The following is a 27,146-nucleotide window of genomic DNA, read 5'->3' on the forward strand; positions in this document are numbered from 1 at the left end:
ATCCGGTTCTCTCCATATTCCTGTTGTATATCATGTCCTTGGCAAAGCCTTAAATTGCCTACTTGAGTAAGTGAGTATGGTTTTACGCCGCAATATTCCAGCAACATCACGGCGGGGAACACCAGGAATGGGCTTCACGCCTTGTACCCACGTAGGAAATCAAACGGGGTCTTTAGCGTGACGAGCGAACGCTTTAACAGCTGGGCTAACCCACGCCCCTACCTACTTGAATTTCAATGGCAAGTTTTAACGCGACTATGACTTAAATGTTAATTACTCACAAATATGTTATCATTCCATGGTGAACAATTTATAAGAAAATCGATTTCAATTTATTCGTGTCTGTAAATAATACACATACGTGTGAAAGGCACGAGAAACACGTTTTCGAGTATAAAACTCGAGAAAAATATACACGAGAAAGAATACGTATTCGTTTAGCATACATACGAAACAAGGTGAATGGTTAACCTGAAGTTAAAGGAGCGGTCGGATGGCCTAGTGGTTTAAGCGTTCGCTCGTCACGCCGAAAATCCGGGTCCGATTCCCGATATGGCTACAATATGTGAAGCCCATTTCTGGTGTCCCCCGCCGTGATATTGCTGGAATATTGCTAAAAGCGGCGTAAAACCATACTCACTTACCTGAAATTAAAGCACGAATCAAACAAAAAATGTTTTATTCTTTCTGTTAATGTCTGTTTTAATCCATGGAAACTTTACAATGGCGAGTCAAGGTTAGCGTCTAGTACTTTAGTCGAAAAAAGAAATAATTATGGCAAAGTTTAATTCGTTCGGTCATTAAACCTTTTGATGCCTTGATTAATGTGTATTATAATAAGCGCATGTTACAAGGCACGATGAGCAAATTCGATCTATTAACATGATAATGGATATCTATCGAATACACTGCCCTGAGGTCTCTGGTTGCCTTTAAGCGGGTGAATTACAACACAGCATCTACTAAACGTTTCAGGCCCCATGCAAAGGTAGATATATCAATGTAGGTTAAATTAGTCAGTCGAGGGAGCAGAACTAGTTATATTTGATGTAAATCGATCCTCTACTCGGAAAGTTTGCTTTGTAATCAAGCGGAGGACGAGTTTATTGTACCCAATTCGTCTCGTTAACAAAACTATTATCACAGCAGGTGCCCGCGCCATTTGTGTACATCCGGTTGGTGTTGCTAGGACGACAAGGTTTGATCACGTGACCAGCAACCTGGCCAGTAGCGGATATATGGCACTTGATCACAACGTGTGTTGAGAAGGGTAAGGGTGTTGTCTGTCTGTATATCAGAATATTGTAACATAGAGAAGACGTCAGGATGCATAGGTCGTACACAACTATACTACCCACGTCCAACAAATTATTACAGCAACGCTGGGACTCTACCTACTACAACGAACACAGGCGAAAGGTGGGTGAAAGATCTAGACCACTTGTTTAATGATAACAGTTTACAATACAAAGATTTACAGCTACTGGGCTTTACGGAATTAAGTGGGAAGAGAATTTATGACCTTATTCAAGAACATGAACGCTTTGTAAATGTGTTGATCGGTTTTGTATGAATACATAAATCTATATATGATTTATTATGTGGTAGAAATGTTTGATTTGTATATATATTTGTATCGATAATGCAACAACCAGATTCAGAGGGGTGGTATATCAGTCATATCAACATGTGTAGTCTTGTGTTCAGTGTTGTGTTATGCGAAACAGTTCTACCATTGATCCAAATGCAAAGTGTTTGTAAACACAAATGTTTCAGTGTGTGACAATGTGTTGTAGTATGCTAAGGCCTGTTAAAATACATTTCTTGTTTCCTTTAATGACCCGCCCACCCTGAAAATTGACCTGCCCCCCGAATTTGTTTACATTTTAATGCATAGTTAAGTGACTTTCTCAAATCTAATGTTTTTAAACCAGAATCCAACTCTACGCACTCACGGCTAGTCCTACACCTTGTCTATGGAATATATATGTTTTATGAAAACAAGACCAATCTAGATTTAAATAAGAAGAAAGTCTAGCCAGCTCTATTCCACAGCGTCAGGAAGATTATTTGCTTTAATTTTAGAGGAGAGAAATGTATTGTGTAATAAACTATTTCATAGAGAATATGTTAGTCTAACTTACCGCAAACAGTTTGTATAGTACCAGAACTAGTCCTGGTCACTAAGGCAACCTGTCTCTTCATAGCAGAGGGTGTAGGCTAAAGAGGTCACGTATATTAGAATCATGTTTACTTTCATGGATTTGTAACCTATTAAAAACATTAAGAAATCATCCCTCCCTTCTATGCCAGATTTGAAGAAAGATACCATTCCACGCACAGTTTACAATGACACTAGTGCTGGGACGAGTCCAAATTTACTACCCGGGTACCCACACCCCTATTACCCGACCCTACCTGGGTACCCGCTGTTGGTCTCAAGAGATAGGTACAAAATGTCCGATAGGGAATAGTTTGACAGTAGATCTTGCAAAATGTATTTATTTACACATTTAAAACGATCTGGTCATGCTTACACTGAAGTTGACTGAAGTTTTATTTATTCTAACATAAATAAGTCAGAAGGAATGTGTTCATAGTCATGAAGAAATACGAACAATAGTGACTTTTTATGTTATCATGTAGTTATAGTGAATTTCTGTCATGAAACAATATATCACGTGACTAACCACGGGTCCGGGTAGTCCTCTGGGTACTGGGGTCCTACTCAGTACCCACCAGACCCGGGTACCCGTCCCAGCCCTAAATGACACCCACCCCACTCAGACAGTATACCGACTCCGAGCTGACCAGTCCTTGATTCATCTTCTCACAGGGCAGGTAAAGTCAACCTAGTTTTATTCCATTAATGACCATCACCAGTCAGGATAACAATGACAAACATCCTTCATATGACAGGGATCGAACCTCCGACCTTCCGCTCTCTGAATCTGACCTAAAGAAGATTATGAAACTAAAACAGTGGAATGAAATTGATGAAATTTATTCAACTCAGCAGCAGTCAGATTTGCATTATGTTGTATGTGTTTATGAAAAATCACGAGCCAGTAGTCATGACAACATAAAACCATTGTGTGCCTCTTTAGTGAGATTACTGTTGTGAATTAATGTCTGCATGTATACAGGGGCGGTGGGTTAGCCTCGTGGTTAAAGCGTTTGCTTTTCACATGGGTACAATGTGTGAAGTCCATTTCCGGTGATCCCAGGGGCGGTGGGTTAGCCTCGTGGTTAAAGCGTTCGCTTGTCACATGGGTACAATGTGTGAAGCCCATTTCTGGTGTTCCCCGCAATGATATTGCTGGAACATTGCTAAAGGAGGCGCAAAACCATACTCACTCACTCACTCACTCACTCACAAGTATACAAATGACATTAAACCGTTTAATGATTTTGGCCCGGTGAATTTGACTGTTAAATACCAAGACCATTATACTGACTGTGAGGATTCCAAGTTAGAATCAGTCCCCAGCAACCTCTGCTTCCAGACTTGGACTGGTTAGACTAACCCATACTTGATTATTTTCATGCTGTTGTATGGCTGGAATATAGCTGATTGTGGCATTTAAGAAACAAACTTTGTAATCTGGAAATTTGAAATTTGAAATGATGAAATAAGAATTTACTTTATTTCATAAAAGTATCTGTGTTCCTGTTTACCGGGAATTACCAGTTTTTTACTGGTAAAACTAGGCCTGGACACATGCATGTGATCCAATCTCATTCTCGCTAAATATAAGACCTGAAGACATCCCATTTGACTGACCAATGTAATGACTAACAAGAAGTTGACATTAGCCAATCATTTTGATCCCAGTGAAACGAAGACAATGATTTTGATGAAAACACAAAAGCTAAAGTAATCGTTGTGTTCTCGTACTTTGGGAACATGATTACAACAATTATTGCTCATGGGTTTGACGCCAGGTGAGCTTATTGAAACTGACCTCTCCGGCCCTGAGAGCATAAGGGGGAGATAACTCTATCATAAATGGTAGTTATAACATACACCACAACAACCTGGTTAGCCCAGCAGTACAAATTAGGTCTACCAGAAACATGGGCATTGTATTCCTTTGGCCTAACTTAAGAACACACATGGCTTTTATCCTCCCTGGAATTTAAAACAATTGACAACAAAGCCTTTATTAATGCTGTAAATACGTCACTAGGTCTCTGAACAAATAGTCGGTAATCTCAACAAGCAAATCTTTGACTTTGGAACAGTTGAGATCAAGAGAGAAAAGGAACTGTTTCTAACTGATCGGTGGCTGGTGATAAGAAAGTCCAATAACTATTGAAAGACAAACATATATAGGTAGGGAATTAAAGCTCCTTTCACATCCTGGTTAAAGTGAGTTTTGTAGGTCACGTCACATTCAGTTGAGATTTGAATGTCACTTTTCTTTTTAAAGCTATCAGTCATCCATGAAATTAAGTTCCAAATTCAGAATATTTTCAAATATTACAAAGCAATATCCTTGGGCCAGGCAAACCAGTGGTTGATATCATGAGTATTGTTCCATGGGGGGAGCGGGTAGCCTAGTGGTTAAAGCGTTCGCTCTTCAAGCCGAAGACCCGGGTTCGATTCCTGACATGGGTACTATGTGTGAAGCCCATTTCTGGTGTCCCCCGCCGTGATATTGCTGGAATATTGCTAAAAGCAGCGTAAAACCATACTCACTCACTCATTCGCTGTTCCATGGCCACCTTGTGAAACCCATCCCAATCTAGATGCTTCTGGTGACCAGTATTAATGCTGCACCAGAAAGTAGCGCACCACAGCGCACAGGTCACCAATCAGGTGAAGTTAAGCAACATTGGTCTCGGAGAGTAGTTGGATGGGTGACCACGTTCAGCAGCTTGACTCCTGAGAGTTTCTAGGGCTTCGGTCCTACCCCACACTGAAGCATATATACCACATGTGGTGTCTCCTTAGGCAAGTGACTTTGTTCGAATTGTGCCTCTGTTCACCCAGCAGTGAGTGGGTACCCGGTAGGATGAGACCTGTTAACCTTCTAGCGCCCCATGGGCAGCTTTTGGTTGTATACTCCCCAGGGAGCTGAGAATGAAAATCGAGTGCTCACTGATCCATTGACCGGGGTAAAAATGTAGCGCTTTGAGCATGAACTGCTACATGGAGGCTATCGCATTATAAGTGCACATTATTATTATTATTAGAAATAGTCGGTAACAAACTCACACATGAAGCCAGTTATTTACTGTGTGTAGTATGATTCCACGCAAGGAGTTCCAGATAACAATTGAGCAATTGAGTTTTTACTCTAGCCTTTCGACTTTTTTTTATTTGTTACATTTTTCATTGGGTTAATCAATATTTTTTCACTCATCTATTCATCACTCTATTGGGTTTTCCCAAAATAAGTGAACATTTTAAAATTACAAAATAATGAAATAATGTTTTAGTTGTATATAACTGTTCTAAACATGCTAAATATATAGGCTTGATTCGGAAAGTAAGTTAGCTTGCAATTGTGTTTCGGAAATGTACATATGCTGAAAACGTTTCATTGGGTGTTTACAAAAATGCATGCTGTTATTCTACATTTGAGTGTTTCATTTAATGCATGCATTTCTGTCCGCATGTTAATTGAAAGTAATTGTGTTTCTGAATATTTTGGGGGTATTTTATGCAAATACGTTGCTTAACTGTAGCTCTGATATGAATTTGGCCACTGTGTACAGTTTGTAAAAATGTGGACAATATGTCACACACAACAAGAAAACAGGATGACCAATGGGCATTCAATATTTAGTAGTTTATCTACCGAGGGTTTTACCTTAATAATACCAATACCGTATTCGATGTAATAAGCGCCCCGCTCTATTTATAAGCGCCCACAACGACATTTGCTGATATATTGGCTGGTGAACAATCCCAATTAGCACCCCTTCAGATTGAGCAATGTACACAAGACAAATTTATTCGCTTGTAATACGCACTTGTGTGCTATATGTACCCTTACTTATGGGCAATTAAATTCTGGAAAAAATATATCTGTCGTACATAAACATTTCAGGCTGTCAGCATAACCATGATATTTATCTTTCAACTCTGTTTTTTTTTCACCAAAATTATATTCTAATAAGAGCCCCCTATTTCTCATTTTGGGAGCGCCCTTGGCGCTTATTACAACGAAAAACAGTGTTTTAAACAGTGGTAAAGTAAAGAAATGGTGTAGAGTGCTGTACATTTAGATCATTACTTAGAGCCTGGAAAGAATCAAAGATCGTGGACAGTGCTCCCGATTGATGGATAACATCCATAACTCCTCTTGATGCTTGATGAGCTGTAGGTACTATGAATATTATTATGTCTCAGAATGAGATTGACCAATCAGGGAGCAGAACTACTGACCCCACATGAGCTCGTCGGTAATAATCCAAGATCGTTAATACTGAACTAATATCAGACCATATATGGTCAGATATTATATATACCATCAGTAACAGCCATTTTGGATTTTTCAACACCCACCTCACATATTTCACATGAAAATTCTGGTACAGAAATTTGTTTTACAACCCTGGTGTGTTTTAATATCATTAATTTTGATAGCAAAGACATTATTTATTAAAGAAACCATGTTCGTGACTTTATTTATAAACATTGTAGAGAAAAGAAGGTTACAACGGAGGTCAGTAAGTCACAAAAAGCACCGTCAGGGAACATAATATAGGATGACGTCACAAACAAGAAACGTGACGCCATTTGACATCACCTATGATAATTCTAAATTCTATCCATTTGAGCTAAGATACTTAAACGTTCACATTGAGTGCATAATATATTCCATTGTTAACATTTATGTTTATATTAAAGCCTTTTATCAGAAACATATGTACTGGTCCTGTCGTTTATACCAGATGTGAGAAGTTTTCATTTGACATGACATGACATTACATGACATGACATGACATGACATGACATATTCAACAAAGATACCAAAATAATTTCCTGCTCACCTAATACGGCAACTAAAGACACCATAACTAATATTGTAGTGCCTCCCTTTATTCTGCATCCATTTGCTATGTTTGCGCATACTGGATGCACATTTGTGCATCGCTTAAAACCCTTCATTGGGCATTCAATATTTAGTAGGTGACCTAAGAAGGTTCAGGAACAGGCTGCCTCCAACAGATAGCAGCTGGGTCTTTAAGCCACCGATATCATTGTTACGGGACTCTCAGTAGCAGAGCTCCAGATAAAAGAAAATCACTATTACCCAATTAATTTTGTGTGACATAGTACGTGCATACAAATATGTATGAAGAAAGTCAATAGATATCGATAAAAGCTCTAAGCATATTACCCATTGTAGCTTTTTCATCTTGTGGAAAGGGGCGGAGGGGTAGCCTCGTTGTTAAAGCGTTTGCTTGTCACGCCGAAGACTCAGGTTCGATTCCCAGACATGGGTACAATGTGTGAAGCCCATTCCTGGTGTCCCCCTTTGTGATATTGCTGGAATATTGCTAAAAGCAGTTTAAAACCATACTCACTCACTCAATGAGTCAGACAATATCAGAAAACGAACCAATCGGAAACCCTGCCTCGTAGACATGCAGAGGTTTCTGGGGACCTGTTCTAACCTGGGGAATCCCTACATCAGTGCCAAGTTTAGTTTTTCAGAATAATTGACATTAATACCTCGGGGATTTATCTAGGATTCCAAACTTGGTGACCAAGGCAGGCAAAGTCATTTACATGAAAAAGTTATTTTTTAAATTCCTTTTGGGATATTTTTACTGACACTCACTCACTCATTTACTCATTCACTCATTTACTCACTCACTCACTCACTCACTCACTTGTTGACATGGATGTCTTCACTGATCTTTTCTTACTAATTACTTGAACTCTACTTCAGTGATAATGCACATATGTGCAGCATTACTTACTTACTTAAATTAGGAATTTAACGTGCGCTTTCCGACATATGCGTATTTCGCACACGGGCCCGCCAGGCCATTTGGTGTTTGGTTGAAAAGGGTATGTCCGAAAGGGTAAGACAACCTAGGTGGGGCTCTTTAGGGTTGTTTACTTAATTTTAAAATATGCCATGCAAAAAAGGTGTGTGTGTGGGGGGGGGGACTAAAAGGAGTTAGTGTGTTTTTATAGGTTTAGAATTTTAGGGTTTATTGGCAGTTTGCTTGTTGTACTTTTATTTTTAAATGCGGCCAAGTGGGCCTGTTTTGATTAGATATATGTCTAGTGCTTTTAAGGCTTGTGAGTCATTTAGGGGGGTTTATACTGTTGCTAGTGTCATTTGATTGTTGCAGTGTAGCGTGGATTGGAGTGTCGTTCTGTGTTCTGATGTGCAACATCCCACTTATTGTCACTTGTACCCCGTTCACCTGCACCTCTATACATATGCGTGTATATTATCACACGTGTGTTAATATACATACGTGAGAAAACTTGTTATGTCAACAAGTTTACTCATGTATGTATATTTACACCAGGAGCAAATTTGCTCTATGTCTGGAGCAGATGCAAATGTAAATTTACACAAGTGCAAATTTGCTCTATGTCTGGTGCAGATGCAAATGTAAATTTACACAAGTGCAAATTTGCTCTATGTCTGGAGCAGGTGCAAATGTAAATTTACACAAGTGCAAATTTTCTCTATGTCTGGTGCAGATGCAAATGTAAATTTACACAAGTGCAAATTTGCGCTGGATGTATATGTTGTAATGGGAAGGTTTACGCAGAATGCCAGAGGATGATCTAATTAATATATCTGTTGGTTTGCCAACACCACACAAATCGGCCACACATGTGTGTTCTGAAGTTGACGTTGTTCAGTACACAGCAATACCGACTTTTATGCGAATGTTCAGAGCAGGGTGGACAGTGTTTCCTTTGAGTTTCCAGGAGTGAAAATCTTATGTACAGATTAAATCAAACACGCTGCTTCATGTGAAGATTTCTGCGACGTAACTCTCTTCTCATTTGACTTTTGTGGAAAACAGTCTTTTCGTGTTGAACATCGTGAAAATACTGATGAACATGTGTGTCTTACATACTTCATTTACAAACATTAATTTTCATGTGAATGTATGATAAGTTTACATATACACATGTGTAAAATTACTTATGTGAGTAAATGTTGTGCCATGTGTTATTGTTGTGCTGTTGTGCCTGACACTTGGCAACACGGGGGCACGGGTAGCCCAGTCGTCTAAGGCGCCGCGATTCACTGTGCAGAGTTGCGTCCCTTGGACACGCCACAAACCTATGATTGTGGGTTCGAATCCCGGTTCGCCCCCATTATGCTTCTAGGTTTGTCAGCACCATACCAATGCTCATGGGTTTCACTGAAGTGGTAAACGTCTGAGACCTGCATCACTTCGGGCTTTCCTCCCTCATTAAGCTGACACGCCGCGATATATCTGGAATACTGTTAAAAGCAGCGTTAAACCCAACTCACTCACTCACTTGGCAACACATGGACACATGCCAATTAGAAGTTACTGGAATAAGCATTGAAGTAGAACTTCTTTTTAACATGTCTACTCATCGATTTGTAAAAGCCCATAGACCGGACCCAAGCGAGTAAAATTTAAGAAACTCAAAGGAAACTATGTATACCCAATGTGAATTTTAACATGTGAGTAAACACTCATTGGCCTGCTGTAGTCCTGTTTGGTGTCGGAATGAAGACAGTTTGTTACATGTCTGTTTTCAGGAGTTTTGACATTTGTTTTTGTTTCAGGTGAAGGATGCTGCTCCCATGGTGGACACGAAGGCCCCGCCCACCTACATGCACCTGCATCTGAAGCTGAAGAAACTGCAGGTGAGTCCCCCTCCATTTTCATCCTCTGGTGTAGAATAGGTCTTCAGCAACCCATGCTTGTCTCCCCCCATGAAGATGAAGATCCGGGGTAGAATAGGTCTTCAGCAACCCATGATTTCCCCCCCCCCCCCCCCCCCCCGAAGATCCAGAGTAGAATAGGTCTTCAGCAACCCATGCTTGTCCCCCGTGAAGATCTGGGGTAGAATAGGTCTTCAGCAACCCATGCTTGCCGTAAAAGGCGGCTATGCTTGTCGTAAGAGGCGACTAATGGGATCGTGTAGTCAGACTTGCTGACTTGGTTGATGCATGTCACTGATCCCAATTGCGTGGATCGATGCTCGTGATATTAATCACTGGATTGTCTGGTCCAGACTGGATTATTTACAGACCGCCATCATTAAGCTGGAATATTGCTGAGTGCGGCGTTAAACAACAAACAAACAAACCCACCAGCTGACGTTGGTTAGGTGTACTTTTTACAGTCAAGGCACAGGTTTACAAACTGAAAAGTTGGAAAAAAATAGATTTTGAATTATAGATAGAATCTCACTCTCAGGTCTTTTGATGTAAAACACTCATTGATAAAAAGTTTAAAATCCTCAGTAAGCCTTGGAAATTTAAACTTTTATTTACTTATGTTGATATATTTGATAGTAAAAGAAACTGAGGTGAGATTCTCTCAGTAGTTTTAGATTGCTTAATGGGAAAAGAAGACTTGGAAATGTTTTGACATGTCTGCCACCTTACATGCCAACCTAATTCTGACAAAATAAGTTATGACTTTTTTGTTATTTGAGAGGTTTCAATGGACTCTCGTTGACGGTTGAGATTAGGGGGTGCTGTAGGTGACTTAAGTTGCCAGTGTGTTACAAGTCCTCGTCTTATGCCAGGAAATGGAGGTCACTCACCGTTATGTTACCCTCCAAGTTGAAGGATAAAGTTCTGATATGCATTGTTGTCAATGGCCTATGGGGGTTTTTGCCAACAGAGAAATATTGTTAGGGTTTAACACAGACGCCTGATCATATGACATACCTTCCGTTGGTATGTTAACATTCAAATTGTTCTCTAAATTTGTTTTGGAATGAAAACAAAATTTTGAAAATATTGAAAACATGATCATGGAATGTGAATCAGTGATACGATGGGATATGCAAACTATTTTCATCACATCCAAAGGAATTACTTGTACAAAAATATAGAATAAAATAAATTAGGAAAAATCATTATTAGTTCAAAACTGGGCTTTTTTAAAATGTTCTTACTTCTAAATTCAAAGGGGGCATGGGTGGCCTAGTCGTCTAAGGCGCCGCGATTCGCTGTGCAGAGTTGCGTCCCTTGGGCACTCCAGAAACCTATGATTGTGGGTTTGAAGCCTGGTTCGCCCCGATTATGTTTCTAGGTTTGTCAGCACCATACCCGTGCTCGTGGGTTTCACCGAAGTGGTAAACGTCTGAGACCTGCATCACTTCAGACTTTCCTCCCGCATTAAGCTGACACGCCGTGATATAACTGGAATACTGTTAAAAGCGGCGTTAAACCCAACTCACTCACTCACTCACTCTAAATTCATACGTATTTTTTAACACTGAATTTCAAAATTGCATTCAATGATGTTAAACAAAACATTAAAGACTGTCCCTCTATACTTGTTCTGTTACCAGTGTAATACCAGCTACTCTACAAAGCTATAACATTGGTTGTAAACGTTACAACATGTATTTGGAAATTCCAGTTTGGGAATATTTCATGACATTTGTTGCAGAATTTGAGCCAAATTTTATCCATATAAGGGTAACACTTTATTTCAGGCCATAATCATTTGCAGAAGTCTGAGGTCTTCCATTAATTGCCTGACGAAGGGGGGCAGTTGAAAAGGGCGAGGGCTTCTGCAAATGATAATACCCTGAAAAATAGCCTTGCCATTATTATAGCAAAAATAGATAGCAATTGTTTTAAAAAAAAAATACAACAATATCGGTTTGGAAACATTTACTGCAATCAACACACAGTGAGTGTCACTGACCCACGTTTACAAACATGGAAACGTCATGGAACAAACCAGATGACATCACAATTGAGTTGGCATTATCTAGACACAGTGGCCCGCTCATTTCTGATAACATGCGGGCAGTTTAATGATAATTCTATCCATTTTATCTGTAAGTAACAACTTTTTTTCAGTGGTCCATACTGCTGAGAACCAAAAAACAGAACATATGTGCCAAATATACCATCACTAAACATTGACGACTAGATAAATAGATAAAAACAAAATTTAAAAATTTAAAGTTTACATTTACTCTGGTTTGGGCGCAGTAATATTTATTCAACGAAACTACAAAAATGACATCATTGTTTCATAACAGTTGGATGCTGATACCAACTAGTTTAATAGTTGGTTGCTGATGCAAGGCAAACAATATCTTGGCAAACTTTGCGGCATGCCATGTCATAGATAAGCATGAGAAACTCCCAACCCAAAATTTTGTAGTGGTAAGTTAACATCAGCTTTCATGAGCAGCATATTATGTATTGAAAAATGCAAGGCAGGAGCAGACAGACTCGGTGTTGGCCAGATTGTCATGATTGTTGAAATTACGCAGCATGAAACCTCCAGTTAGGGGATTCCCCTTATTGTCCGAATTTTTCATTTGGGGCACAATTTCACCTGTTGGTTTTTGTCGTCTGTTTTGTATGGTGTTTCCGTTTGTGATTAAGTATGCCCGAAAGTATTAAAATCTACAAAGTTGCTATGGTTACTTGCACTTTGTGGAGATAAAACTTTGTCGGAATAATGTGTTTGAGTGGATCATCCATGTCAGCACTGCAGTAGACTAAAATCTAGTTTCTGAAATGAACATATCGTACATAAAAACAGTTGTTCAGTTATCTTAATAAAAATATAATAAAAATATAATAAAAAGGAGCCCAGTGACTCTCTTCATTTTACATGATACTGCAGTGATCTAGACTTGCCAAACATTATAGACTTGCATGGGCTGTATTTGATATATATTTGTATCAGGGTCTGTAAGACAGACTAGCACTGCAGTATCTCAGTGGGCTTGCACTATAAGACTGGCATGAATCCGGTCTAACAAGCGTTGTTTGTTTGTTTGTTGTTTAACGCCACACTCAGCAATATTCCAGCTCTATGACAGCGGTTGGTAAAATGCGAATTTGGACCAGACAATCCAGTGATTGACATCATGAGCATCGATCCACACCATTGGGATTGATGACATGCATCAACCATGTCAGCGAGCCTGACCACCCGATCCCATTAGTCGCCTCTTACGACAAGCATAGTCGCCTACTAGTACAAGCAGCTGAGGACACCTATGTTTGTACGTCGCTATATAACTGCATAATCTTGAACAGGACGACGCTCAACCCCACTTGACTTCACCTCATAAAGCTCTGACCCCCTCCGTGGTCTTGTGGTAGAGCGTCCGCCTGGAGAGCGGAAGGTCCAGGGTTCGATCCCGGGCCGCGTCATACGAAAAGACGTTAAAAGATTGTACTTGTTGTTACCCTGTCTGGCGCTCGGCATTAAGGAGCTAAAACAAGGACTGGTCGGCTCGGAGTCAGTATACTGTGTCTGGGTGGGGTATTCATATTAAACTGCGGCATGGTGAGCTAGCACTATAAATCTGCATCAGTCCGGACTAGTACAAGCAGCCATACACGTGCATGCACGTCGCTATATAAGTGCAATAATCTTGGACGCGACGTTAAACCCAATTTCACTTCACCTCATAAAGCTCTGCCCAGACTGCACATGTACTTGCAAAGCAATGACAACACTCTACCTGCGACATAATTGACTGTCTCGGCAATACAATCAAACCTGGATGACTTGAGCATTGATTTGTATGAACAATCAATATTCTGTTTTAATCAAGGACATGAAAAGCCATAGATTTCTTGAAATGTAAATGTGATAAAAATGATTTTATATGGTTAATATGAAACTTAACCTAACATTCAAATGTGCCATGACACTGGCTTTCACACAGGCTCGGATGATATATCTTGTAAATGCCGGGATTACAGGGTATATACGATGACTGTCTCTCTCTCTTATCTTCTCCTTGGGAGGTAACAACATGCCGCTTCACATTGAACATAGCAACCGATATGTACATTGCACATAGCAACAGAAATGTACATTGCACTTAGCAACAGAAATGAACATTGCACATAGGAACACACGTACATTGCACACAGCAAAAGAAACGTACATTGCACATAGCAACAGAAATGAACATTGCACATAGCAACAGAAATGTACATTGCACACAGCAACAGAAATGAACATTGCACACAGCAACAGAAATGAACATTGCACATAGCAACAGAAATGTACATTGCACACAGCAACAGAAACGTACATTGCACATAGCAACAGAAACGTACATTGCACATAGCAACAGAAACGTACATTGCACATTGCAACAGATATGTACATTGCACATAGCAACAGAAATGTACATTGCACATAGCAACAGAAACGTACATTGCACATAGCAACAGAAACGTACATTGCACATAGCAACAGAAACGTACATTGCACATAGCAACAGAAATGTACATTGCACATAGCAACAGAAACGTACATTGCACATAGCAACCGATATATACATTGCACATTGCACATAGCAAATTTACAATGCACATAGCACCAGAAACGTACATTGCACATTTCATTTCATTTATTAACCCAATCAAAGAGCTATTATACCAGGTACATATGTAGGCATACTTTATTAAAATAACATGCAAGTTTTCTTGAACTTGTCTGTTCTCACTGTAAAGCTAACTGTATGTAATCATAATGGCAGCCAACAGCAACAGGGGTTGTGTCAACAGTTTTGAAAATTCAAACAGGGCATTATATTTCTTAAATAACAGAGAAGCATTGTTAAGCAATTTAAACTTCAAAACTTTGTATAAAACATTTGTGTTTGACTTTCGCTCATGATAACAATGAAATATTGAGTTAAGATGTTTGAAAATATATTTGATATGGTCCCCAGTTTGTACGACAAATACCCCTTTCATGCCTTGACATTGCCAGTGACGGGTATCTCTGTCAACAAATGAGATATAATCAATACTTAGTTTGAAAGGAAAGGGGAGTTATACTGCTTACAAATGTATTATGATAAATGTGTTCTTTGGCTGCGAGTCAAGCTCTCTATAGTCGGGAGTTGTGTTCACTGTGAATGCAAAATAGCTTTGAGTTGTTCCGTTTGATAACAGTGTGTGATAAGGCTGCTGTTTGCTTGTACCCAACCTGTCAGGGTATAAATGTCTATAACAGGCCTCACATAGGGTATGTGTGGACATTTTGGTGATAGATGTATGTACTATTATATATCAAAGTCTACATGGAATTAATTAAATGTAAATTCACTGCGTTTACTGATGGTAAAAAGTTTGACTAGACCACTAGTCCAGTAGACCACTAGATCACTAGTCCACTAGACTACTAGTCTGACCACTAGTCTGACCGGGACGGTCGGGTAGCCTAGTGGTTAAAGCGTTCGCTCATCACGCCGAAGACACGGGTTCGATTCCCGACATGGGTACGATATGTGATGCCCATTTCTGGTGTCCCCCGCCGTGATATTGCTGGAATATTGCTAAAAGTGGAGTAAAACCATACTCACTCACTCACTCAATCACTAGTCTGACCACTAGTCCACTAGACCGCAAGTCCACTAGACCACTAGTCCACTTAAGTCCACTAGACCACTAAAATAACTTGTGAAAGTATGGAAGCACAACTTGGCACAGTGTTTGAATTTGGAGGAGCCTGGTTCTCGTTATTTAATCATTGTTAGAATCCAGAGACCCCCTTAATCTTTATGTTTGAACGATAGGGTCATGACAAGGACCACTTGACCTTCATGCTTAATTCTGAACACTGCTTGGGTGACAACTATCAACAACAAGGCCGCTGTACATGAAGTTTCAGATTTTTTTAATTTAAAAAAAAAAAAAAAATATTTTTTTCCAAAGTAAGGAATGTAGTGATTTATTTTCTTCTAAATTGACATTGTTGACAGTGGGACTTAATGGAGACGGAACATCGCCACTGACCCATGGACATATGGGTTGTTTTGGCTGAAGGGCTTGTCGTCGACACGCCTTGTACTGCTGTGTACCCCGGTACTTTTGAGTGTATCAACTACCATATTTTTTACCATTCAAAATAATGAAATGATTAACAAAGACTACACCGTCATCAGTCACTCCAGTCACAAAGGATTTGCTCCGGATTCCTGAATTTCAAAGCTATTTTGTCAAGAAGAAAACGATTAATCAATACGATGTGCAAACAATACGACTGATAATGAACTACTAACTGTAGGTGATTAACACTCAATAACCATGCACCGGTCATGGCCACTGTAATTGCTGGAAATACGTCTACGATCAATAGATAGGATACTGACAACGATGTGACAATGATTGCTAAATGTTTTGGTTAATTGCTGTAGGTCATAATTACGTTTGTTTGTTTGTTTGTTTGTTTGTTGTTTAATGCTGCACTTAGCAATATTCCAGCTGTATGATCGCATGCTGTAAATAATTGAGTCTGGACAAGACAATCCAGTGATTGACATCATGAGCATTAATCTACACACTTGTGAAACAATGACATGCATAAACCAAATCAGCAATTCTGACCACCCTATCCCATTAGTTGCTTCTTAAGACAAGCATAGGTTGCTGAAGACCATTTCTAACCCGGATCTTTACAATCTGTAGGTATATAATCACATCCTTGAGTTTGATGTGAGTGTTAGTCCTTCCGTGGGCACAATGCGGAGCTAAATGTAACAGAAATGTTTGTCACCAAACATAAGTCTTTGATACTTGTGAACTTGAAATGAAAGATTTGTTACCAGTGTCAGTCACCCATGAAGATTAGGGGTGGAATAGGTCTTCAGCTACCCATGCTTGTTGTGAAAGGTGACCAACCAGATCGGGTGGTCAGGCTTGCTGACTTGGTTGATGCATGTCATTGTACCCAATAACGTGGATCGATGCTCATGATGTCAATAACTGGATTGTCTGGTAACTTGATTATTTACAGACCGCATCATATAGCTGGACTATTTCTGAGTGTGGTGTTAAACAACAAACAAACAAGCCTATGTCAGTAGCAGGGTGTACAAGATTTGAATGTTTACAAGAGTTGAATGTTGTGTACAAACAAACAAACAAACAAACCCTGAGGACCAGTGAAATAAGGTCTACACTAGTCCCCTAAACTTCATCTTAAGAAAACAAATGTCAAAGGCTGATTCATACCATTCTCATGGTGCTCGGTCGCCGAGTCGTCTTAAGTGCCAGATTTTGCTGTGCAGAGTTGTGTCCCTTGGGCCTGCCAGATTATGTAAACCCAATCTCATTAAAATCAGATCTTAGTTCTCGCTGCAGCTAAACAAAGATCTGAGGACATCCCATTACGGGTCACGTCAGACCGACCTTTTGCATACTCTGACTGACCAATGGAATTACTGACAAGAAGTCGACATTAGCCAATCAGAAGGCAGCTTTCTCGTGCTTTATGGCACTAATTTCAAATTGGCGACTACGCTTCGAAACATATTTTGACAAATTATCGCTTAAAAATTTGAAACCTGAACAAAAGAACATTCTGGAATGGCTAATATATGGTCTAGATTGTATAGATTCAGTCGTTAAGTTCGTAACTATCGTTCGGAATACCCCGTTTTAAAGTTTTCGAGGCTGCATGATTAGAAATCACATTCCGACTGTCACTTTCATGATCATGGAGGCAACGCTCTGATTGGTCGGATGAAAGGTCGTTCTGTCATGACCCATAATGGGATGTCCTCAGATCTTTGTTTAGCGGTAGCTAGAACTAAGATCTGATTTTAATGAGATTGATGTACACCTATCAAGCTGAGCCGCCGTGGTATAACTGGAATACTGTTCAAAACGGCATCCGACCCAACTCACTCATGCTCGTTTTACGTTTACAGCTGGAGGAGGAGAGGCTGGCCACCATCGAGAGAGACAACCGTATTCTCCTGGAGAAGATGTCCTACATCATGAGGACCAGAGGACGAGTTGACAACAGAAACAACTACGAGTACAGGAGGTAAGTTGCGCAGCACCAAGAGTCTGGGTTCGAATCCCATGGGGATAGTCCTCATTCTTGTACGGGTGTTGGGTTAGTGGTTTGACACAGAAACAACTACGAGTACTGGAGGTAAGTAGCGCAGCACCAAGAGTCTGGGTTCGAATCCCATGGGGATAGTCCTCATTCTTGTATGGGAGTTGGACTAGTGGTTTTAGTGCTTAATGGCCACACGATTGGTACAATGTGTGAATCTCATTCTTCACAGCACACGTGGTGAAAATTGCTATAAGACCAGTCTTACTCATGACATGTTTGTAAACACTTGAGTGGGTATTGGCTGGACACAGAGCAGGACTACTGATCCTGATCTAAGTTAGACCACGAGCTTGATGCTTGCACCGAACCTAATTTCCCATTGATTTTCACCTGTGATCAATGCAATTCAGCCTTAAGTATCTGTAATACAAGGAGATTATTAGCTGAGTCTATGGCCGTATCGCAAATATGACATATCATATAATTGCATTATGCGAGCCTTAGTGGCTAAAAGATATCTATTTTCTATCGTGGTCATGTGTGCTGAATAAGAAGGCATCGATGTATGGAGCTTGAAAGTAGTTCCTGCAAAGTAACCTCATTTGCATATTTATTGGATCATGATACCAAGTTTATCGGATTGTTTTTTTCATCGAACACTAGCCACTGTGTGGTCATGGATTTTATTGCTCATAAACAGACGCCTGATCCTTGTGGAGAGATGAGTGTATCCTGTTGGAATAGTTACAGTATTGTGTACAGTCGGTGCTTTGACCATGCAACTGAAATGTTTTAAGAGTTACCTGCCCTTGCTTTGCAAATTTTCATGTTCTGGGTGTGGCGCTTTAGAGAAAATGGATCTACACAGTATTTCACGAGAGCCAATCTTGGGGAGACCATTCTAATTTGGATGCCTGTGATGATTTTATAAATACCGCCAGGGCGCTCTCAAAATTAGGAACGGGGCTCTTATCAGAATAATATTTTGGTGAAAAAAACAGTTGAAAGATAAATTTTGTGGTTTATGCTGACAGCCTGAAATGTTTATGTACGACAGATATATTTTTCCAGAATTTAATTGCCCATAATTAAGGGTGCATATAACACACAAGTATTTATTATACGCGAATAAATAAGTCTTGTGTACATTGACCAATCGGGAGGATGCCAATTGGGATTGTTCACCAGCCAGTATATTAGATAATGTAGCAGTGGGCGCTTATTAGAGCGGGGTGCTTATTACGTCGAATACGGTAATGTAATAATGATACCGTACATCTGCTTGTACGGATCGAACAAATCTTACTGACTCAGAAGGGGTGTTAAACCAATCAATGACCGACTGATCTAACACTTGATTTCCATTTATTTTGCTCTTTGTGAAATTGTGGGTATTTAAAATTTTGCAATGGTCACCAGAATAATATCAGGCACCAGATCCCTAGGAAGAATTCTAACATTGAGCTGAGATGTTCCAGTTGGTTAATTCTGTGGGGACCTGCAATTAACAAATAATTTGTTCCGGAAAGTATCAAAGAAAAATGATTTTGTTTTAAAGCACAAACAGACTCCTCGATAGACATACTTGGTGTCCTGAAAAAAATGTGTTGAGAAAATAAAAACTTGCCTAGTCCTTCTTTCAAAGATTCCCGGAACCCCTTCAACTCCCTCACAACCTCCCTCATAACCTCCCTGCGCTGTCTTCTGTTTCTCGGAAATGTTGGAAAATGTTAGGCTTTGTATCATGTCCAACAAAATAGGAAAATCTGCATTATACTTATCACACTATCACATGATGTTGCAGTACCTGTAGTCGGTTGCTATGGTGATAGTACTCCTGATACCCGCCCCTAACAATCCCATCATGCTTTCAGTTTGAACCGAGAGAAGCGTCAGCGGGAGCTACTGCGAGTGACGGAGGAAAACCAGTCGATACTGCGGCGTATCTCAGATCGCGGCGCCGAGTACAGCGCCGACCAGCTTCAGCGGGACTGGGAGGCCAACCAGAGGTTCATGGACAGCATCTCCAGATTCCCCAAGGACTGGTGGGTCAACGACAAGGACAAGGTGAGATGTGGGATGTGTTACATGGGGAAGAGAGTGAAAGGTGAGATGTGGAATTTATCACATGGGGAAGAGAGTGAAAGGTGAGATGTGGGATGTGTTACATGGGGAAGAGAGTGAAAGGTGAGATGTGGAATTTATCACATGGGGAAGAGAGGGAAAGGTGAGATGTGGGATGTGTTACATGGGGAAGAGAGTGAAAGGTGAGATGTGGAATTTATCACATGGGGAAGAGAGTGAAAGGTGAGATGTGGGATGTGTTACATGGGGAAGAGAGTGAAAGGTGAGATGTGGGATGTGTTACATGGGGAAGAGAGTGAAAGGTGAGATGTGGAATTTATCACATGGGGAAGAGAGTGAAAGGTGAGATGTGGAATTTATCACATGGGGAAGAGAGTGAAAGGTGAGATGTGGAATTTATCACATGGGGAAGAGAGTGAAAGGTGAGATGTGGGATGTGTTACATGGGGAAGAGAGTGAAAGGTGAGATGTGGAATTTATCACATGGGGAAGAGAGTGAAAGGTGAGATGTGGGATGTGTTACATGGGGAAGAGAGTGAAAGGTGAGATGTGGAATTTATCACATGGGGAAGAGAGTGAAAGGTGAGATGTGGGATGTGTTACATGGGGAAGAGAGTGAAAGGTGAGATGTGGGATGTGTTACATGGGGAAGAGAGTGAAAGGTGAGATGTGGGATGTGTTACATGGGGAAGAGAGTGAAAGGTGAGATGTGGAATTTATCACATGGGGAAGAGAGTGAAAGGTGAGATGTGGAATTTATCACATGGGGAAGAGAGTGAAAGGTGAGATGTGGAATTTATCACATGGGGAAGAGAGTGAAAGGTGAGATGTGGAATTTATCACATGGGGAAGAGAGTGAAAGGTGAGATGTGGAATTTATCACATGGGGAAGAGAGTGAAAGGTGAGATGTGGGATGTGTTACATGGGGAAGAGAGTGAAAGGTGAGATGTGGGATGTGTTACATGGGGAAGAGAGTGAAAGGTGAGATGTGGGATGTGTTACATGGGGAAGAGAGTGAAAGGTGAGATGTGGGATGTGTTACATGGGGAAGAGAGTGAAAGGTGAGATGTGGAATTTATCACATGGGGAAGAGAGTGAAAGGTGAGATGTGGGATGTGTTACATGGGGAAGAGAGTGAAAGGTGAGATGTGGAATTTATCACATGGGGAAGAGAGTGAAAGGTGAGATGTGGGATGTGTTACATGGGGAAGAGAGTGAAAGGTGAGATGTGGAATTTATCACATGGGGAAGAGAGTGAAAGGTGAGATGTGGAATTTATCACATGGGGAAGAGAGTGAAAGGTGAGATGTGGAATTTATCACATGGGGAAGAGAGTGAAAGGTGAGATGTGGGATGTGTTACATGGGGAAGAAGAGAGTTCAAAGGGAGATGTGGGATTTATCACATGGGGAGGAGAGTACAAAGGGAAATATGGATTTATCACATGGGGCAGAGTACAAGTGGAGATATGGGATTTATCACATGGGGCAGAGTACAAGTGAGGATATGGGATTTATCACATAGGGAAGAGAGTACACGTTGAGATATGGGATTTATCACATGGGGAGGAGAGTACAAAGAGAAATATGGATTTATCACATAGGGAAGAGTACAAGTGGAGATATGGGATTTATCACGTGGGGAGGAGAGTACAAGAGGAGATATGGGATTTATCACATAGGGAAGAGAGTACAAGAGGAGATATGAGATTTATCACATAGGGAAGAGAGTACACGTTGAGATATGGGATTTATCACATAGGGAAGAGAGTACAAGAGGAGATATGGGATTTATCACATAGGGAAGAGAGTACAAGAGGAGATATGGGATTTATCACATAGGGAAGAGAGTACAAGTGGAGATATGGGATTTATCACATGGGGCAAAGTACAAGTGAGGATATGGGATTTATCACGTGGGGAAGAGAGTACACGTTGAGATATGGGATTTATCACATAGGGAAGAGAATACACGTTGAGACATGGGATTTATCACATAGGGAAGAGAGTACACGTTGAGATGTGGGATTTATCACATGGGGAAGAGAGTACAAGTGAGGATATGGGATTTATCACATAGGGAAGAGAGTACAAGAGGAGATATGGGATTTATCACATGGGGAAGAGAGTACAAGTTGAGATACAGGATTTATCACATAGGGAAGAGAGTACACGTTGAGATATGGGATTTATCACTTAGGGAAGAGAGTACAAGAGGAGATATGGGATTTATCACATAGGGAGGAGAGTACAAGAGGAGATATGGGATTTATCACATAGGGAAGAGAGTACATGTTGAGATATGAGATTTATCACATAGGGAAGAGAGTACAAGAGGAGATATGGGATTTATCACATAGGGAAGAGAGTACAAGAGGAGATATGGGATTTATCACATGGGGAAGAGAGTACAAGAGGAGATATGGGATTTATCACATAGGGAAGAGAGTACAAGTGGAGATATGGGATTTATCACATGGGGCAAAGTACAAGTGAGGATATGGGATTTATCACATGGGGAAGAGAGTACACGTTCAGATATGGGATTTATCACATTGGGAAGAGAATACACGTTGAGATATGGGATTTATCACATGGGGCAAAGTACAAGTGAGGATATGGGATTTATCACATAGGGAAGAGAGTACACGTTGAGATATGGGATTTATCACATGGGGAAGAGAATACACGTTGAGACATGGGATTTATCACATAGGGAAGAGAGTACACGTTGAGATGTGGGATTTATCACATGGGGAAGAGAGTACAAGTGAGGATATGGGATTTATCACATAGGGAAGAGAGTACAAGAGGAGATATGGGATTTATCACATGGGGAAGAGAGTACAAGTTGAGATACAGGATTTATCACATAGGGAAGAGAGTACACGTTGAGATATGGGATTTATCACTTAGGGAAGAGAGTACAAGAGGAGATATGAGATTTATCACAAAGGGGAAGAGAGTACATGTTGAGATATGGGATTTATCACATAGGGAAGAGAGTACAAGAGGAGATATGGGATTTATCACATAGGGAAGAGAGTACAAGTGGAGATATGGGATTTATCACATGGGGCAAAGTACAAGTGAGGATATGGGATTTATCACATGGGGAAGAGAGTACACGTTCAGATATGGGATTTATCACGTTGGGAAGAGAATACACGTTGAGATATGGGATTTATCACATGGGGCAAAGTACAAGTGAGGATATGGGATTTATCACATGGGGAAGAGAGTACACGTTCAGATATGGGATTTATCACATAGGGAAGAGAATACACGTTGAAATATGGGATTTATCTCATTGGGAAGAGAGTACACATTGAGATGTGGGATTTATCACATGGGGAAGAGAGTACAAGTGAGGATATGGGATTTATCACATAGGGAAGAGAGTACAAGAGGAGATATGGGATTTATCACATGGGGAAGAGAGTACAAGTTGAGATACAGGATTTATCACATAGGGAAGAGAGTACAAGTGGTGATATGGGATATATCACATAGGGAAGAGAGTATAAGTTGAGATACAGGATTTATCACATGGAGAAGAGAGGACAAGGGGAGATATGGGATTTATCACATGGAGTAGAGAGGACAAGGGGTGATATGGGATTTATCACCGATACTTTTGGTTCACCTGCATTGAGGGTTTGTAAGGGCTTTTAGGTGAGACAAGAGAATTAAATAGGGGATTGGATGGGCACAACAACTGATATATGAGGGTTTCTTGAATTATTTGACTTGAGGGGCATTTTATGTCGCAACAGGGGATCATAAGGACACAATGGCTGCCATGTGTGGATAGTTTTGTTGGGTGACCAAAGCAATCTTAACACAAGGACGGTCACAACCCTGCACTTCCTGTAAAACATGAAAATGTTTTCAACTTCCAGAAGAAGAGTAGTCGGAGAAGTAGCGCCGTGTCACAGAGGAACCAGCGCCAGAAGGACAACGAGTCGGTGAAGAGCGACTCCCCACAGGAGGAAGACGAAGATAAGGAGAAAAACGATAACGAGGATAAAGATACTGATCAAGACAAAATGAAGAGCTCAAAAAGCAAGAAAGACTCTAAAAACAAGAAAGAGGCAAAGAAGGAAGCAAAAGATTCTAAAAAGGGAGGGAAGACAGAAGAGGAAACAGAAAAGAAGGACGAAGAGCCGGAAGATAAGGATAAACAAGCAGTTAAAGCATAAAAAATATATATATATTTTATACTGATCTGTGATGAGAATATGATAACCGATGTTAGGGCCACATCTTTATCATTGTAAGCCCCAAATGAGCATTTGTGCAAACAATTGTCAGTTTTTTTCGGGAAAAGGTTTGTTTTTCAAAACATGCATGTAAGTTTACATTTCATTTGCTTTCTTTTGATATTTGAATTAGAAATATTCAACCTTTTTGTTTTTTTGATTTGTGTTAAGTGCAAGTTGTCAGTGACTTTTCTCAATTTCATGGGTGTGGGGTTTTACTCGGTGAACGAGTTTCCAGCATGCTCAAGTTGTGAATGCCTGACATTGTATGAGGGAGTTCACGTTACCATGGCTCGATCAATGCTTTGCTGAGATTCTATCCTGACTTTTCACTGAAGAGGTGTCAGTTGTAGTTTGCAGGTTCTGACAGGTAAATCCATCTTCCTGAGGCAAGGGCGTTAACTGACTTTAAAAGTCCAGTTTCTACCCTTGCCGACCTAGGCTGGTATCATGGACTTACTGTTTGGCTGGACTAACAAGTCAATGCATAGTTCAATCAAATCATGTTACAAAATCGAAATCCGGTTCTTAAATTGTCATGCGGATTTCAGTTGATTGCAGGATTTGCAAAGCAAGTGCACCGCCAACTCGTTGTCAACAGATATTTTCTAAATCTTTTCAAGTTTTTAATCAAGGTGCTCACGTGATTTGATGCACTTAACGTTGTAAGACTCGTTTTATCACAATATAGATCTTGATTATTGATCAGATCGCCTTAACTGGGTGCCGACATATTGTTTAAAGCAAATGCAATTTATACGAGAGGTGGAATCTGATTGGTCCATAGGAGAGGCATAGAAGGGACATAACTGGTAATAGCCACTGGTGGCAATACGATCGAGCCCAGGAATTCCAGCCTAGTTCGGCAAGGGTGGAAACTGGACTTTTAAAGTCAGGTAACTCTCTTGCCTCGGGAGGATGAGGTAAATCAGGCTGTTAGCCTCGTCGATGAAAGTTGATAATTAAAGAGACAGTTGTCATATTGTTTGGACTGAAGATGCTTTCTTATCATGACCTGTTTAATTTATTGTTTTTAATTTTCCCGCGATATTGGCAGAATTGGTTTTAATGGTGCCCGCAAGGGAGGTATGGTGATTGTTTGTGAAAGTCCTTCAGCAGGCAGGACGTAGTGAATATTTGTCATGTGTCCATATGGAGGACTAATGGTTTGAATCGTGTGTCTGTTATTGTTTGGTGTTGATCTGTGATAATTGTTATATTCTGATAGGCGAGAATAACAAAATGTTTATTTACTCTATATTCCTTGTTAAATATCGTGGCATCTCCAGGTGTGTTGAGGTGATGGGGGCTGATGAGGGTGATGTGGCAGCTCTGTATGTAACCAAGTGTAACCAAGTGTAACTGAGTGTGACTATCTGTATTTGTCATAGATTACAAACACGAGGTTCACCTTCATGATCATTGTAAAGTGAATGGGACTGTGCTGAAAATTGATTACCGTATTCGACGTAATAAGCGCCCAGGGCGCTCTCCAAATTAGAAATAGGGGGCCCTTATTAGAATATTATTTTGGTGAAAAAAGTTGAAAGATAAATTTCGTGGTTTTGGCTGACAGCCTGAAGTGTTTATGTACGACAGACATATTTTTCCAGAATTGAATTGCCCATAATTAAGGGTGCATTTAACACACGAGTGCTTATTATACGCGAATAAATAAGACTTGTGTATATTGATCAATCAGAAGGGGTGCTAATTGGGATTGTTCACTAGCCAATATATTAGCAAATGTCCTTGTGGGCACTTATTCGAGCGGGCGCTTATTACGTCGAATACGGCTCTTGAAAAACATGAATTCGGATCAAACCCAGAAAATCTTTTGAACTCTCACTGCTTATTAATACTTTAATACATGCCTTTTTTCCTATCCAAAATTTTAAAAAACCCATACAATTTGGTTTGGCAAAATGGATAACACACATATGATCCCGTCAGTTCCAAATTAATTTTCCTTGCACCAAACACACGTTCTCCATTGCACAACAAATCAGAAAACACCTTATGATTTTTTCTTAAACAATACGAATAGCACATTTTAGATATAACAAACAATACACTGGTTTCGTACAGGGTTGACTCTGGTATGTTTCTCAGGCATAGACGATTATTGAATACCTGCATATTGACCCTGTTATTCTGTATACAAACATTTGGATTAATTGCCCAAGTCATAATTCAGTCAGAGTAATCAACCACTCATGCCGCTTGGTCTCGATGATACTGTAGAGACAGTCACTAGATTGTTGTCTCTACCAAATTTTTCAATTTCAGTTAAGAATAAAATAAAAAGTTAATCTCCCTCTTTACATTTTCTTCTATTCTGAATGAAAAAATGAAATATCTGCCCTCCTCAACATTTTTTTATAAGAATATGCCCAGGAAACACACTTTATTTTTTATTCAGTTTTAGATATATGTTATTTGCTCAAATAAACTAAGATCTGTTACAACTGGTGTTAGCCATTATTGCTCATTATTGTTGCCTTGGAAACCTTGGTAGTACATTCAGGTGGTCAGGTTGCTACCTGTACGACTAACGAGGTTGTGCACTGAATAAAGTTGACCTTTATACTTTGCAGAAGCAGTGTGATGTTATTTATATTGTTATTTCTTTGTGGCGTAATGTTATTAATATTGTTATTTCCAACAATGAAGCAGTGATATGTTGACAAATGTTTCTATATGCCAGGAGTCAACAAGCTTTTATACAGAATGATTAAACAAATTGGTTGTACGTTATAATTTATTCTTGCTCTGAAAATACGCCATGAAGATCAA

The 27,146-nt window shown here is 40.1% G+C and overlaps 1 protein-coding gene across 1 annotated transcript; it reads left to right on the forward strand.

The window, feature by feature from the left end:
* Positions 1–1,229: 1,229 nt before the first annotated feature.
* LOC139447517 (sperm axonemal maintenance protein CFAP97D1-like) lies at positions 1,230–26,011 on the forward strand. The gene is made up of 5 exons (XM_071228921.1): positions 1,230–1,419; positions 9,759–9,839; positions 17,867–17,985; positions 19,878–20,070; positions 23,991–26,011. The coding sequence occupies exons 1-5, from the start codon at positions 1,327–1,329 to the stop codon at positions 24,288–24,290; spliced, it is 786 nt and encodes a 261-aa protein (XP_071085022.1). The 5' UTR covers positions 1,230–1,326; the 3' UTR covers positions 24,291–26,011.
* The last annotated feature ends 1,135 nt before the right edge of the window (positions 26,012–27,146 follow it).

The sequence above is a fragment of the Haliotis cracherodii genome, unplaced genomic scaffold (genome assembly GCF_022045235.1).
Source record: "Haliotis cracherodii isolate W230 unplaced genomic scaffold, xgHalCrac1.p SCAF_7, whole genome shotgun sequence".
In the NCBI taxonomy this organism is placed as follows: domain Eukaryota; kingdom Metazoa; phylum Mollusca; class Gastropoda; order Lepetellida; family Haliotidae; genus Haliotis; species Haliotis cracherodii.

Bases quoted from the DNA above. Each gene is read 5' to 3' on its own strand.
- LOC139447517 (XM_071228921.1), top strand. From the start codon at position 1,327: ATGCATAGGTCGTACACAACTATACTACCCACGTCCAACAAATTATTA. The intron at 9,840-17,866 runs GTGAGTCCCCCT...TTACGTTTACAG, and splicing joins TGAAGCTGAAGAAACTGCAG to CTGGAGGAGGAGAGGCTGGC. The intron at 20,071-23,990 runs GTGAGATGTGGG...TTCAACTTCCAG, and splicing joins GGGTCAACGACAAGGACAAG to AAGAAGAGTAGTCGGAGAAG.